This window comes from Ptychodera flava, chromosome 9 (genome assembly GCF_041260155.1).
Source record: "Ptychodera flava strain L36383 chromosome 9, AS_Pfla_20210202, whole genome shotgun sequence".
NCBI lineage: Eukaryota > Metazoa > Hemichordata > Enteropneusta > Ptychoderidae > Ptychodera > Ptychodera flava.
The window spans coordinates 33,950,388-33,967,054 of record NC_091936.1 but is presented as its reverse complement, the minus strand read 5'-3'; the positions used below and the strand labels follow the sequence as shown (position 1 = coordinate 33,967,054).

The 16,667-nt window shown below is 37.2% G+C and overlaps 1 protein-coding gene across 2 annotated transcripts in view; it reads left to right on the top strand.

Annotated features, from left to right (window-relative positions):
* Positions 1-9,826: 9,826 nt before the first annotated feature.
* LOC139140770 (plexin domain-containing protein 2-like) overlaps positions 9,827-16,667 on the top strand; it is a 28,279-nt gene continuing 21,438 nt past the window's right edge. For both annotated transcript variants that reach the window (XM_070710178.1, XM_070710177.1), the window contains exons 1-3: positions 9,827-9,983; positions 14,683-14,846; positions 16,132-16,248. In XM_070710178.1, the coding sequence (XP_070566279.1) occupies positions 9,896-9,983; positions 14,683-14,846; positions 16,132-16,248 (369 nt within the window). In that variant the 5' untranslated portion in view covers positions 9,827-9,895. The remainder of the gene's footprint in view (positions 9,984-14,682; positions 14,847-16,131; positions 16,249-16,667) is intronic.

Below are 16,667 nucleotides of genomic sequence, written 5' to 3'. Positions count from 1 at the left end.
TGTAAATGGACATCATCATAATGTAAAAGAGTATCAGCATAATGTAAATGGACATCATCACGATGTGAATGGACATCATCATAATGTAAATGGACATCATCATAATGTAAATGGACATCATCATAATGTAAATGGACATCATCATAATGTAAATGGACATCATCATAATGTAAATGGACATCATCACGATGTAAATGGACATCACTATTGTGTAAATCGGCATCACAATAGAGTAAATGAACATCATCATAATGTTAATGGTATAATCATAATGCCAATGCACATTGTTGAGTTGGAAACAGCTGCCTAAGACAGTGACGGCTTTCCATACGAGGCCGCACAGCCCAGCCCACCAAGGCAACAATTGTTGCAGCTACATTATTGGGCCAATATCACATACAACTGCAAATCAACTTAGGGGTGGACCATTTGAAATCCGGGGTGGGGGGCTTGGAAGATTGGTGGAGAGCCATTATTTTTTTTCCCACCTGCTTCACCATGAATTATTTTTTTTTCTACAGGGCATATGCTGGCAACTTTTTTTTTTCACTTTCCTTCTTCGAGATATATTTTCTTTACCAAATTTCGGTGCAATGTTTGTTTGCTTGGTTTTTCACACCCAGTAAACAAGATGCTGTTCTATCGCACACAGACTATATTCAAGAAACTAAATAATTATATATAATCCCATGGTATTTTTCTCTGTTTGACGTCATCGTATACGAGTGTTTTTCGCGGAGCCGTACAACTTCGAGCCGAAGGCGAGAAGTTGTGCGGCTCCGCGAAAAACACTCGTATACGATGACGTCAAACAGAGAAAAATACCATGGGATTATATATTTATCACATGAACAGTCTTCTTATTTTTCTTTTGACGTGAATGGATCAAAATTATCGTAATAAATTGCATGAATTTCGTCGCGATTTGTGTTTTACTTACGCGGATTACTTTCATTTAAAGAGTAAAGCGGCCCGTCACCCAGGAGATACTTTCATTCATAAATCCCATCAAGCTGAAATTTGCTACATCAAATGGTATCTCCACCAACCAGACATACGGATTCTGTCACGTGAACCTGTCAATCATTGTCTCGCGCTGTACCGATGCCAAGGCAAGTCGGCCATCGGTACGGTGGACATATCGTGCTAGCGACGGATAGCCATAGTATTCAGAGTTATTCAGAATATTTACAAATAGATTTATGAAGTAAATGCAACGACACGATCGAAACAGTAATTCTCATTCTCAGAGATTCCGTGGCTTTTCAAAATATCACACAAGTTTACGACCGTGGCGAGCGCGAAAGATTCCGTTCGATTACACACACAGTGTACCGCATTGCATGTTTATGCCCACAACGCTGCTGTCACCGGTCTCTGCCATGCCGGTGTCAATCATTAATCCCGATCTCGGTCGTCAATGTTTTCGTCTTAAGGACTTTGATGTTTGCAGTGACATATATCTCACCCGTAGATACATCCTAATTTTACTTGACGGAAACTCTGTTTTGAGTGTTGTCTGAGTCAACTTTCGAAGTACATCGGATTCCACAGCGCTGCAGCTCAACAGTTGATGTCTTCGCTAGCGCTACAATACGCCGCTACAGGTTTGATTCCGAGCAAGAATTTACGGAATTTTTTGTGTGATGAAGGAAATTTATCGTTGTTAGTCGAATAACTTTATGCTTGTGCCTGAATGTCGCTTTCCCGAAGATTATACTGTACTCATTTATTCAGTTGAACTTCCGTTGAGGTGAAGATTTCAGGTTTATCGCCAACCAGGATCGCCAGGTACGACGTCCACATTGAGCCTTACGAGGCGACTATACTGGATCGGCGGTATCCCCATTCGATTCTCGGGAACAGCTATAGTTTTAGCGACTCAAAATTTCGCTGGACATGCCTTCTATGTTTCCATGTGTGGATCTATCGGGTCACCTTTTTTGAAAAAGTGTCATGAGAGCACGGCATCGATCACGACAAATCGGTCTATGTTCACGTCGCGACCCGCATGTATGAACGGTACCATGCAAGAAAAAAGTTCCGGTTGATGACGTACAACAGGGGTAATTCGGATTTCTTATCCGTCCTGTTCTACGTCACACAGGTGGGAATTCGGGCCAGTACATGTGATAAAGATATGTAAATACATGTACATTTTTGATTCACTTTACAAAAATATCAGTTTATAGATCTTATTTATACCATGGGTAACACACTGAAAATACAAATCAAACAACCTGATTACTGAGTTCTACATTAAGCATTAACAAACTTACAGCTAGTGAAAACTTTTCTGAGAACATCACTGGTGTCATCAGAAGAAATGATGGTATCCTACATATATTTGTAAAATCATGTACATTTATGGCATTTACTTGTGCTTGAAAAAAATATGTCATTGTCTGACAAGTGTCCTGGTTTGAGTGATATTAGCAAGTTGAACAGTCCACTTGACTGACTGAGTCCACTTGACCCAGTTCATGGCAGGCTGTCTCTCTTCTTGTGGTATTTTGACAAAATCCATACATTCAGATTTACACATTTCTGGAAAACACTGGTGAGCAATTTCAATTTCAGCATACTTCCTCTAATCAGAAGGTCATGTATACTGTACAATTGTTCATATTCAGTGATTTAGAATATAAAGGAGATGACTGAGAGAAAAGCCGTCTGAAATAGTGTGAAAATCTTCCTCAATGAGACCACTTCAGACGAGTTCTTGTTTTCAGTTGCTGAAAGCTACAGTGATAGTAGCTGTAACTTTTGACAATTTTTCAGTGTTTTTGTTTGTGTATTTATTTCAGTTCCTCGTTTAATAAATTCTAAGTTATTGTTCCTCAAGCTTGAAATGGTTTATGCTTTATAAAACTCCAGAGCTACTGCTTGATTTTTATTGATGCTGCAGTGTGCATCGAACAATTGCCAAGATTTTTTTTTTTTCCGAGTCGCAATGGTCCATAATTGTTTTTCCATCAGCCACTTAAAGCCAGATTTTTTTTTTGAGCAACTCCACCTGGCATCTTTCCCCCCCCCCAATCTTCCAAGCGCCCCCCGGATATCAAATGGTCCACCCCTTATCATCGTTGCATAGCGTAGTCGGCTTTACTTAGAACACTGTCAATGAGTTGAAAACTGTCCCAGATTTTTATACGTTGTGATCAAATAGTGGGAGCGAAGAGTGGACAGGTTGATCATTGTTGCAATGCCGTCATAGCACAGGGACAGAAGGCGTTGTTAGTGGTAACAATTGTGTAAAATTTGTTTATGTCACCAATAAATTTATGGTCATAAACATCATTGACTATGAAGACTATAATGTTTCTATCATTAGTGCAAACGTTGCGTTATCAAGGCCTAAAATTAAGTCTACACATTCGGTTAGAGTTAGCACTTTTGGCTGGAAATTATAACCCTTTTAGTTAGGGATGGCCCATTTGTTTGGGGGTAGTACGGGGATTTTTGGAAAAAATGTTGCTGTCCATTTGGAGGAAAAAACCGTGTGCCCAGTTGGCAGGGAGAAATTAATTGATTAATTAAGGAAGGCTGTGAAAACAATTGTTGCAATGAACCCGTAGACAGCAGATTGAGTCTCTCAATGGTCTCTGGAGCCGCCACCGATTGCATGTAATTAACCATGCGTGGTTAATTACGTCCCAGCTTTTAAAAATTGTTTAATAATTAAAGGGAAACAGTCGTCGGAAATGCGTATGTGCGAGTTTCTTGTTTACAAACAACGTATTTCATGCACGATATCTCGATGCACTTCATCATCATGGCTACAACATTTAAATAATACAATGTAGATTATGACAGACATGTTTTAACTTTCATCAATCACCATCGTACCTTGGATACAGTGTTTACATTTGTCGTATGGGTCCCGTACCACCTTTGAGCGCAGTTCCGATGACTGTATCCCTTTAATCTGCTGCATAGGATAAATGGTATGAATGAGTTAGTGGAAATATACAAGCAGAGACCTGAGTATGCACGGATGTGTACTTGTATTCTTGTTATTTGTATGTTGTTTACAAATGTATTACAAATGTATTACAAAGAGTAACAAACACTTTACAAACTTTCTTGAACCTAAAAAGCTAACTGTACTTCAGGAAAAAGGTATAAAGTCTTTGTGCGTATAAAAACTGCCGTTGAACATTTTTCTATAAAGGTTTTATAAACAGCAAATTTCTTTGAATGCTTTGTATTTGAAAACCAGACTTCAGACTTCAAGCAATCGGAAAAGAATTTTCTGAAAAGCTAAGCTATCCTAAAATCAACACAGTTAACTTTGTCACAACTTACAAGTCTAAGTATCTGAATGTTAACATATGTAGGAACTAGCAAAGTAAATTTCAAAAGAGCTACACAAGTTGTTTCTAGGCATATTTATGACTACAAATAAAATAGAGACAAAAAATTGTAGGAAATAGCAGATGGATAGAGGTAACATTTTTTCATGATTTGTATATATTGAATGATCAAGAAGTGTTAGGATCTGTTTTGGGAAGGGGCGCATGATGCTCCCTCATGCGACACACCGGTCCCAGTCATCTCCAAATTCAGTGATGCTCAACAGTACTGGAGATATCCCATGATTCATTATAATTTCTACTTTAGAGATTCCTCGGCGTAGTCTGCAATGTCTCCAATGTGTTAAGAGATTCATAGACTGTTTTTAACTACTCTGAAAATATACTTTTAAGCACACCATTCTTCTCTCTTCCCATTTTAAATGATTTGGAAAGACGATGCTTGATTGAGAAAGGAGATTTTGACTTTTCCACATGGAAATGGCAACAGAAAGTTACATCCCGACTTTTCTCAGAGAATGACCGTTTCAGTTTGTCATAACTTGCTTCCCAAGGGTAGCTGCAGAATATGCGACTTAATTTAATGATTTCATGTATCTCAAAAGGTACCTTTTCTCATGCTATTTCCTGTCTACTCACTGTACCCTAGAACACATGCCATTATAAACAAGTGACGATTTACTATATTTACTATCGCGTAGTCACCCACCTTAATATAAATAATAAGTATAATTCCATTATCATCAAATTGTCAACATCGATAATTTGGCAGGATATTTTACAAGCTATAGAGATTGCATAGTAAAGTGCAATGTTTGAATAGTACGTAACAGTTTATCTGTTCAGAGAGACCGCCGATGCAGTTCTGTGACGGCTCATCTAGTGACTGTGCAATGCTACAGCTGTAACTATATTGACCATATTTCTGAGGGTCTTTACTACAACTGCGTGAGTTTGGCATAAATACTGATCATCATTCAGAATTTCAGTGCACTTGGGTACTTTTGCAAGAATACAATAATGACCGAAATATTGATTTTTTTTCAAGAATATTCATAATCATGATTTATCAATAATAGGATCTGTTATAACTGTGAATTTGACATGAAAGTAATCGTCAGTCAGCATTCGAGTGAAGTAGGATACTTTTGGAAGTATACAATAATGATAGATATATTAATTGTTTATCAACAGTATTCATAATTATAATTTATTAATCTTTTACACTCTTGCTATGACTAATAGCACATATTTTCCTTTTCCAATTTGGAATGACAAAAATAAACATATCGAATGCGATAAATTCTCTACAATGTTGTTGTCAACGACTGCGGCTCTTTCCGGTTCTCTTTCCACTTAGCTCATATTTTTGCAAGTCCACATAATTATTATATTTCTACTGGTGAAAAGGGTGATCCAATTTGGTATCGTATCGATTACATTATGTTATTTCCACGTTGCATCCAAAGTCAACAATTCGGTGCGTACGCGGCCGACTCATGATCAATGTACGCGCAGGAATATTTACTGATGTGAGACATATTTCAACAAATATGCTTTACTTCATTGCCAATTTCAAATACAAGTATACAAATAACTCATCAAAACTAAGATAACTTTATCATATAGGACGGTGCACTTCAATATTCTTCACCGGTTACATTTTCCCCGTTAGACTACATGCATGGGTCCTACAAATATGTTAGTTCATCATCATGGCAAAATATGCCAGGGTGTCACAGCTTAGTCCAGGTACGTAAAATTTCCCCAACTTAAACCCCGAACAGAAAAGCACATGCAATCGATAGCACATAAAATCACAGGACCACAAGGCATTATTAATATAACAAAAATACAAAAATTATTAATAAATTTATGATTGTGAATGTTATTGACATATTGGCATGAATTCTAGTCATCATTCAGGATTCAAGTGGAGTTGGGTACTTTTGTAAGTATACACTAATGACAGAAATATTACATTTTATCAAAAATATTCATAATCATAAATTTATAAACGGCGATTTTTGTAAACTTTTGTTATGACTAATTATGCCTTATCGCCGTGTGGTAAATACCCCCTCCTCCCCGAAGTTTCGGATAATCGAACAACACTTTTTGTGGAATTTTGTGGAATTTTCCTTGGACGTTTATAAAAATCATCCGCATACTTCCTTTCAAAGTACAAATGCCCTGCAAATACCTATTCAACTGGTAAATAAAACGTTCGCACAAAATCTCCCTAAATCTGAATTCACGTTTTGAATTGGTTCTTGTCCTAATCTGTTCCCCTGCATTCCGATAAATGCAGAACTGTGTGTGTGAATCAGCGTGTTCAATGAGGCATCACAAAGCCTACTTTCTCGAAGATGATTTACTTCCACGGACAACGCCCTCAGACATAGCACAGAACAGATGCTTTGGTAAGGGATGGGCCATTCGATCTTGGGAGGGGATGGTCAAAAACGGGGGGGGGCGATTCAAAGCAAAAAGTTCGTGGAAAAAATCTTCAGACTAGTTTGCAAGATGAAAAAAATAAAATCAGTACGTAAAAAACTTATAAATCTTACAGTTTACTCAGAATAATAATAAGCACATCACGTCTCACTTAGAAAAAAACATGAATTTACAATTGTAAAAAAAAATTCACAATCTGATTGTGACAATCCCCACCACCCAAGATCTAATGGTCCGTCCCTAAGTCTCGTCTACAGTCGCATCAATTCGTAGATTGACGAAGCTCAGTCTGCTGACTTTCATGAGGAACCCAAGAACGACTGGCCGACGTTCATGCGCAGTTGTTTGACAGTGAGTCGGACAGCAACTAATTACTTAACCAACGCTTTTATTCTCCACAACTTTAATTTTAAGAACGATAAAATGCGTTAAAAAAAGTTTTGAACGAGAAGAGCTTACGCAAGTCTGGCCAAACAAACTGCGGTTCACGAACCTATGTTGACTTAATTTGGTTTCATATAGCTTGTAGTTTGAAGTCCATAAGAGTTTTAATTATGGGACTGGTTTTTAGCAGTAATCCTTCACAATGAGCTAGTTGTTGAGTGTACACGTGTAGATATTTTCATCTTGGGAGCACAGCCCCGTATTAAAATATTGAGAGCCCCTGTACAGAACACGATTTGAACTAATTTGGGATAATTGGATTTTCATATTTAGCAAATTTCTCAAAAGTGTTAGGTGCCATATAGCTGAATGTTGCAATATCGCAAATTACTCATAAAAACAAGTGTGTAATGTAAAATGAAAAGCAGATGAGATAACATTTGTAGATTAAATCGACATTACTTCACCATCCAGTTATCCCAAATTAGTTCCAATCGTGTTATAAACATAAAAAACATGTTACTGCAGATTGCTGCGCCTCATACCACTGTATCCCGGGCTAATGTCTGTGACGCATTACGATGCATTGACAAAGCTTCAATTCGGTTTTGTACAGTAAGTTAGCTATATGTGGTAACGGACTCAGAAAGAGGCAGCAAACCAGTCTATTTTAGGAAATACATGTACTTTAATAACCAATTGTGTTTTCAGTATTTAAGTGTAAATATAGCGGTTAAAAAAACTTTGGGTATTGATCCACAATATTCCCGTCTCCCCTCCCCACTGCCAGAACTCACTAGTATCCCTCTCCCAACCTCAAGAACTCCCCAATGCCCTCTTCCCGTGGCAAATGTTCCTCCCTACTCTACATGATTTTGTCATCCCAAATTAAGTGTGCTTAAATAAAAAATTAAGCACAAAATTAACATAAAACAGAGGCCCCCAAACTGAGCACATAAAATGTCTGCCCTCCCACCACCGAACTACATGCCAACACCTTCATTGGCTGCCCCATGGTTTAGGTTTATATAAAATCCATGTTTTCAGAATGCATTGTTATCCGCTGACCTGGCCTATGTAGCTAGGGATAGACTATAACAATTTTGGCGGGGGTTAAGCTGACTGCTGACATGCTATTTTTACCCTTTTTACATTTTGCATGGTATGTATCCTACCTCAATCCCCCAATTCTCAATTTTTTTTTCGGCCGACTCTCAGCAGGTCATGAGGTAAATTGTTTTCGAATAAAAGTGGCATGGCTGCAATTCTTCGACGCAAAGCTTTACTACAGATTTCACTGTTTGATCACCCTACATGTACCAATATCGCCCCTACCAATATCCAAAGATCTGATTGTGTAAGACATTAGGAGGAAAATGTCCATTCCTAAACTTACGACTTTGTACGGAAGTGTGAAGCATGGCCCTGTGCGTGACTTTGTCTACAACCATAGCTGTTATTCAAACACCAATTTACAATATCTCCAAAAGTGACTAAACTGGAAATAGATACAAGCGGGACTGCGTCATCGAGGCGGATGTGGTTTATTTTTCTCTCGCTCTCTGCGATCGACCTTTAATTTTGCTAGCGTATCTGTCACTAGGGCAACGACCAGAAGAAAGAAATATCTAGATATTTTCTGACAGTTTTCACTCGTAGCTTCTATTCATATTAAATTTAAACTGTGTATGGATTGATGGCAGCCTCACATACATGATGTACACTACTTTGGCTGAAGTTGGTCCTGACATTCCGTGATAATTTTTGATTAAGCAGAAATGAGATTCTAGGAATGGAAAGAACGTTTTTGCGAGGCTGTCAAACAACACTTGGTAAGACTGCGATGCGAACACGGTGAGCCTGGACTTTGCCGAAAAGATCGCTGTTCACAAATTGAGAAATTATACACTTTTCTGGAAGGGCAGTTTACTTTCTCATTTAACTCATTTTAATTCGCGTTCATAATGGGGAAGCCCTGGGCGTGTTCAAGCCTTCATAGGGCGGTTTGGAAGGATGAACTACAGCTTGATATTTCCGAATGCAACTTTCGCATAAAAGGCCTAAGCCTACAAACACTTTCATTAAAAACGTATTTCACCCTCGCCGTCTTTGCCTTATATTCGATCGCTGATTGAAAGCTGACGGTGAAATTTCTTCTTAATTCATGCTGAAATTAAAAATTTTACGTGAGTTGCATTCGGAAATCTCGAGTTAGGCCTAATCATCCTTTCGAAACACCCAATGTTGCCAGCTTCGAAGCAGCAATTGAATCGTTCATGCGTTGTTGTAAAGAAGTGAAAAGCTTAGATTTGCCTTTGGAAAACACGTCACTTTCTGTCAAAATGCATAAAACAGGGGTTATTTGGACCATGTTTCTTTTTTGTGGGAGTAAGCTTAGGCCTAAGCTTAGCCTATTCGATCCGGTGGACCCACAACGCGCCAAACTACCTCAAATCTTTTGCGGTACTGTGAAGAGTTGTTATATAAAATGCAACCGGTGAAATTCTTTCGGTTGCAGGTCCTCCCTGTCAGCTAATTTAGAATATGAAAAGACTGGACGAACTTTAACTGATATTACCAGTGTTCATGTGTTCGGTTGACGTCACGGTGCCGGCAAGCGAGAGCGCCGCTGCTGGATTGTTCAGACGTACGCATGAATGCGAATAAAAGATATACCCACGAGAAAGTGGAATCGCCTGGCACTCTCGCTGGCTCGCTCGCTCACTACGGAGATCAAAATGGCGGTGAAACATTGTGACAGTTTCCAAGTGGTACTGATTTTGGCTGTAATTGCGGCAGTTTTCAGCCTTTCGAACAAACAGCAGGGTAAGTGAATCGATACATCAAAGATTTAGTCAAATTGAGAGGGGAAGATCTCAAAAATTTCAGGAGTGTGGCTTATGAGAAGTGATCACGATGCCGGGTAAGCCCAAACCATAGGTGCAAGCGATGTGTGCAGGCACTGTGTGATGTGTATATGTAGGGTGTCAACATCGGCGCCTCACCTTTATTGCCTTGTTGACATTATTGCTCGTCGTTTATATAAATAACCCACACACGGTACGTTATGTATCGGAATATCGTCGATCATGTGCCCGTTAATCACCATCTGGGAGAGGAATGTAAGCCGAAACAAGTGTCCACAAGTTTCCATTTGACGTTAACAGGTGGTGTCGGCTTTATACGATCAAAATGTACGGACAACACCTTCAAACGGTTTACAACCAGGGTAAGCTTATTATTTCGCCGGTTGTTCTGTACACGCATATTTGTTTATAGTATATTATCGATATATGACTTTATCGAAAAGGGCCTTAGTGGTTTATCGGTGTATAATTGCTTCAATTGGAGTGTTATAATTACAGTGTACGATCATCGGCGACAGCTCATGAACTTACGTATTCATTTATCCAGCAAGCATGTGAGAGGGATTTTGTGTAGTTATGTAAGAATGACGACTTAAAAATGCTGTGGACAGTTGCATACACTCTCACTTGCATAGAAAAATCAAACCAATTTATGTGAATGTTTAGTGAACACTTTTCCGTAGCTGTCAATTTTTACGACCATTGTTGTTGAATAGCTAGTACTGAGGTATGAGAGAAAAACTACTACCGTTATTTGCATTCTTTCAGTTTCTGAGTTTAGAAGTGTGCCCTGTCTAAAAAATCTAGAAGTTGGCAGAGGTCAGGCTTTTAAGTGATATTTTGTGATAATAAGGCATGATATTTCATTGCAATACAAGTTATTGTTACAATGAAATTATTTTATTTAAGGCTGCTGTTTGAGGTCGTGATCGGCGCCTTTGTTCTTGCATTATGACATGCCTTACATACTTTTTCACAACAGTGTGAACACAGAGAAGGCATTTGTATGGCCATTCATTTAAAGGAGATAGGAAAAGATTTAATAATTTCATAAGATGTTAGGTTTCCATCAAGTAAGATTCAATAATTTTACCAGTAATTTGAATTGAAAGGTTTCATAAAACATTAAGAATTTCGCAGTCACTGAAATATTTGATGTTACTGGTTTCCAACAAAATTACAACATATAGAAAAACTATGCAGTTTGTGAAGGAGTGCAATTTGAAAAAACAAAAAAAAAATTTGAGTTTAGACCAAGAAAAATAAAGAGTTTGTTTCTCATTCTGGTGCGCGTTAATTCAGACCCCCGCGTCAACCTTTTTTTCTGCTCATGAGGAAATGAAAAAAATAAACACAGAAATACGTGGCAATCAGAATGCATAACAGTGATGTATAAAACAGAACTGCCAACAAAATAACTGACACTAACATTCCATTCAGAACTGTACACATATGTCACTGTTATATTATGCTGTCAAAACTGCATTGGTGCACTGAAAGTAAAACCGCAGAACTGTTGCTATACAAAAATACTAAAGCAACACTGCTGTGCATTTATCTCTGCATGCAGAGTATGTTGTTTTTTGTTTTTTGCATGTTCTTGTTGATTGAAGAATAAAAAAAATTGAGAGAAAAAAACCTGCGTCACCGCATCATTTTTGAAATATGTCCAGGATGAAAAACAAACTTTTTATTTTTCTTGGCCTTATCAATTTATTTTTACCTTCACACACCTCTTATTTTTCTTTTCTTTTCATCTGAAATATTTAAGTTAACAACATTCAAGGATACACCTGTTCCGTCTTCCAGTAGTTGATGAGAAAAAATTGATCTTAAATTTGTTCTTTGATGAGGGAAAAATTATGAAGTGTTTTTGTATTCACTGAATCATTAAAGGTATACAGTCACCTGTAATCTAAGTATGCCCATATATGGTTAAAGGGGCATTCCTTGGTATTCAAAATGCCCATGTGAGGGCGCTGTTCTTAAAAAGCTGCCACCCGCTTAAAATCCGATTGGTTAGAGTTTCTCTTTCCATGGTAGCTGTGGCAAAATTGGAACAGGTGACAGTATACCTTTAATTTAAAAGCTTTAAAGGTTGCAACATGAACAGATAAAGAGCCTTGTATTTTGACATGCTGAAAGCAAGTGAAACAAGTCTTGGAATTACTAGAAGAGGTTGGCCAAAATGTCTTGCTACTTATGTCTCCGTACAATATCCATCATGGTTCTGTGAATACCTAAATATTTAATCACAAACTTTAAAAAGCTATTTCTATTGTTTGCTGTGATTTTTGACGACACAATTGTATGGATGTAATTACAAAGGCCTAGATAACATGAAAAGAATTGTTTCAGGGTGACTGAAGATTGGTGGACACACCTTTGATTGTGAACAAGAAAGGATTTTCTTAGGGGCTCTAAATAATACTGATGGTGTGAGTGGGCTCCCTATGTTACCAATATTTCAAACAATTTTTTTTGTGTCCATTAAATCTTCAGTCTTGCCATTGTTTCTCAGAATTTCTGCTACCTTTGCCTATGGTGATTTTTTTCAGAAATGAAATCATTGAGATGCATCATGTACAGAATACTTCCCTATTGCAGTTCAAAGGGATTCATCAGTGATCGTATTCCTGCCATTTCTGTAAAAAGTGAACATATGATTCGGTGAAAACAGTATTGGATATGTTTCTGTTCTGTATGATTAATACCAGCAACAAATACACATTCAATGACATGGAACTATTTGGAAATTTACTAGCTCACAAAGAAGTTTTAAAAAAGGATCACACTCCAGTGCTTTATCATGCCCAGAAAACTCGTATTGATGCCTTACTCGTTTCCAAAATGATGCCGCCATGTATTGTACCTTATAACATCTTCACTGTTGTAAAATCACAGAGTCTAGGTATTCAGCAATTTCTTGAATGTTTCCTCAAGAAATGATGGGTCATATTTGACTTTAGGTAAATGTTTCTATTAAAATTTCTGGAAAGAAATGGTCATCACTGTAAAACTCTGGCTGCTTTAATTAAGACAGGACTTGGACAAGCTAAGGCTGATTTTTGTTCAGCACTGGAAAAGCAGAAGTATGGCGCTTGAATAAACAGAATGGGAGTATGTGCAAATTTCCTTTCTGTGTGAATTCAATCCACATTTCATGTACATGTAAAAATGTCAGAAGATATCACAAAGCACTTCAACACAGAGCACAAAATTGACATTTTACAAGTATTCCACTCAGTGATATCACTCAGTACCTGATATTTGGTCACTTTTTGACAAAACTGTGTTTTGTTACGTTGCAAATCAGCTTCAACTAATAATTCCCCTGTTCTTTATTGCAGCCTGTAAAATAACTCATTTAATTTCAAATAGTATCTGACAAGGTTAACCCTGTGGCATGCCACCCACATATCATTTCCGACATATCATTTCTCAACTCTTATTATATGTGGGTTCCGTCATGTCATGTAAAAAAACCTGTGTTGGCATTCAAATATACGATTTATTCCCGACCACACAACCACACTAGTCGATGGATATTGTTCTCAATGGATTATAATTGTCATTGAGGAGAGACAAAAGATCATGGTTGATAGACATAATGGGGTCAAGCGGAGTGCCAAAGCTGAGATTGTGTTCATGCGATCCAGTCAGTGTGGCGCAGGAGATCTTCAGAAATTTAAATTTAGCTTAACCAGGCATGATTTTTCTTGCTTCTCTATTTATATTAAACTTTGTACTAAAGCAAAAGACACTCATTGTGCTGATCCACGCACTTTTGAAAGATGTCTTCATGAAATGGGAATTTACAAAATTTGAAATTTATGATTTTTCATATCTCTAGAGATATTGCTCTGTACATGATATGAATCAATCTAATGCATGACCCTAGTGAAAATGTTATCATTTGATAAATAAAAACTACATAAATTGATAAATTGTTGAAGAGATGTGTTATGAAATTAAATTTTTGAATTGTCTGCCAGTCTCTCAAAACACCTGATATCATTTTAAGTATCAGTCACTTTCACAGAATGTTAATAATTTTCTTACTATATTTCATGTTTACCGTATGGTATATCATTTTATATTCTGGAGAAAAACTGTTTTATGACATTGAATTCAATTTATAACCAGGACTTTTGGAACGGTGACTCTTTTAAATGTTATGTTACTATTTTATGTAAGAATCTGGAATTTTATTGCTAATATTTAAATCAGCTTTTGTCTTTATTAAAGTGAGTGGTACCTTTGGTAGTAATTCACTTGTACGTAAGAAATGAGATTATGTCTCTGGCATTCTTCCAAACAGCTGTACAACACTGTTTATGTACATTGTAATGGGCTACTCAGTGTCATACATTTCATCTCTCTGATATACTTCATTCAAAATTTATATTTTTTACTCTTCCCGATGGAAAGAATGCTTGCCCAAGATAATTGGATCACAGTTTTGTATCAGTGAAACCATAGCAATTGATGCCATAGCAACAGTGATATCAATGAAACCATAGCGACTGATGCCATAGCAACAGTAGCTTGGTAACTGATTCCTAAGGCTTGCAATTAATGGAATTTACAGAAAACCATTCAACCTGGGTCAAAGACCTGATATATAGATATTTTGGTTTTCACATTATGTCTTTCAGACCTTGGTGATGAGTACACTTTTCTGATGTCTGGTGAGCAACACAGCATGCAGAATGGAATTGCAGATATAAATTTTGATGCTGAAAAAGATTATTTAACAAGGTTCAAACGAGACACAGCTGATGGATCATCAACAATGCCACCTGAAGTCATAGAAGTTCTGGTATGGAATTTGTGTAATAAATCAAAGTCAGTGTTGGAAGGGGATTTTTGCTTTGTCAAGGAAAAAATGAAATACCCTTCACAGTGTAAGAAATTTGTGGAAAACAACATGCAGACATACTAGCAAGTAATTTTGCTTTATAATACTAGATCAAAGTAGTGTGTCTCCTGATATATACTGGTATGTTTTGCAAACTATGTAGACAGCATCTGATACTATATGACTCGATCTTGGCAACCAAAATGTTTAAATTATTTCCTCCGAGCTATCAAGCAGGTATTACCGTAGAATTTCACTGATCCAGCAGAAAATGTTTCTCACCCAGACAGGCGTGCTCGGCAGTAATTTCCTACTCTAGCCTTCAGGAACCTAAAAACCAACAGGAAAGCATAAATATTAAGTAATGGAATGTCTTCTGAGACCTGTTGTTTTGCTGTTTAAGGTTAAATACTAGCAATATTTTATAATCATTGTCTAACTCTGCACTTCCCTTGTTTTGTCAACCAATCTATCACTAACAAGAATAAGAACAGTACTCCTGAAAAAAACAGTACATTTCCTCAAAAGATACAAAATTAACAAATGACTTAATGATCCTTTTAAGTGAGAGGGCAATGCAGATAATAAAGATGTTCGTCAACAAATGCAATACAAAAATCTGAAACCAAGGCTGGTTGTTTCTGTGTGTCTACGTTATGAAAAACATTTCGTGGAACCTGGATGACACATATGTTGTTGTCAGTCAGTATGCTAGTTGTTTGTTGTAGGCTTTACGTTTTTAAATTGAAAGTGACGTTTCCCATGAGAAACTTTTGAATTTAAGGAAGGCATCCTACAACCAAAGCACTGATATGCAGTGTTTTGACCGGAAAGGAAAGAAGCATATACAAATAAAAGGTAAACAAAGAAAAAACCTTCAAAGAGTAAAAATAGAATATTTTGGAATTGGATATGTGGCTAGATTTTGGAAAAGCAGCCAGATGATAGTAATACAAAATGAATTGCTCAGCAATATATGTGCTCGATGTACTGTTTAAATAACTATGATGTCAATAAATGTACGCGTACTTAAATAAATATGATGTCAATAAATTAATCAACGTTATTTAATATGCCAGTATGCACTGTATGGTGATCTCAAACGATTTTAAAGTAGCCTTCTTCGACGTTATGATTTTATCAGCTACAAGGCCATCACTCATACCACACACCTATTCATGATTTTATCACCTGCAAGACAATCACCCACACCACACATTGAATGCTATGATTTTATCACCTACAGGACCATCACACATACTACACATCAAGGTTCATAACCCAGGGAGATGATCTTTGGGTTGACCTGGACAGAAGAGGGACCGAACATGGCAAACTGTCAGACAGGCATCTTACAGCAGTGGTGAGTCACAGTGTTTACAGTTACTTAGCTGCTTTGCATATCAGCTGTTTCTGTCTGTTACAGCACATTTCATTGGCTGCAGGATTGCATGCGTCCTACAAGACAAATTTTTCGCAATATCTAATTTATGTTATCACCGAGGTAAACCAAATATGGGTGTTAGACATTTATACTTCAGAGCATGTGTGTGTTTGTGTAAGGCAGATATGTAGGTGTGTATTGTCTTGGTGCCAGTGTAAGCCACATCAGGTACATACAGTGTATCTCTGAATGAACTTCACAATAAATTATAATCAATGAAAGTTATGCATCTGCCAGTTGCAGATGATTAAGAGGCAATTTTTTATATTCCAAGTCTAAAGTTTTCTGTCGTTAATATCTCTTGTCATCAAGCACTGTCTTATAAAATTTGCTGTCAT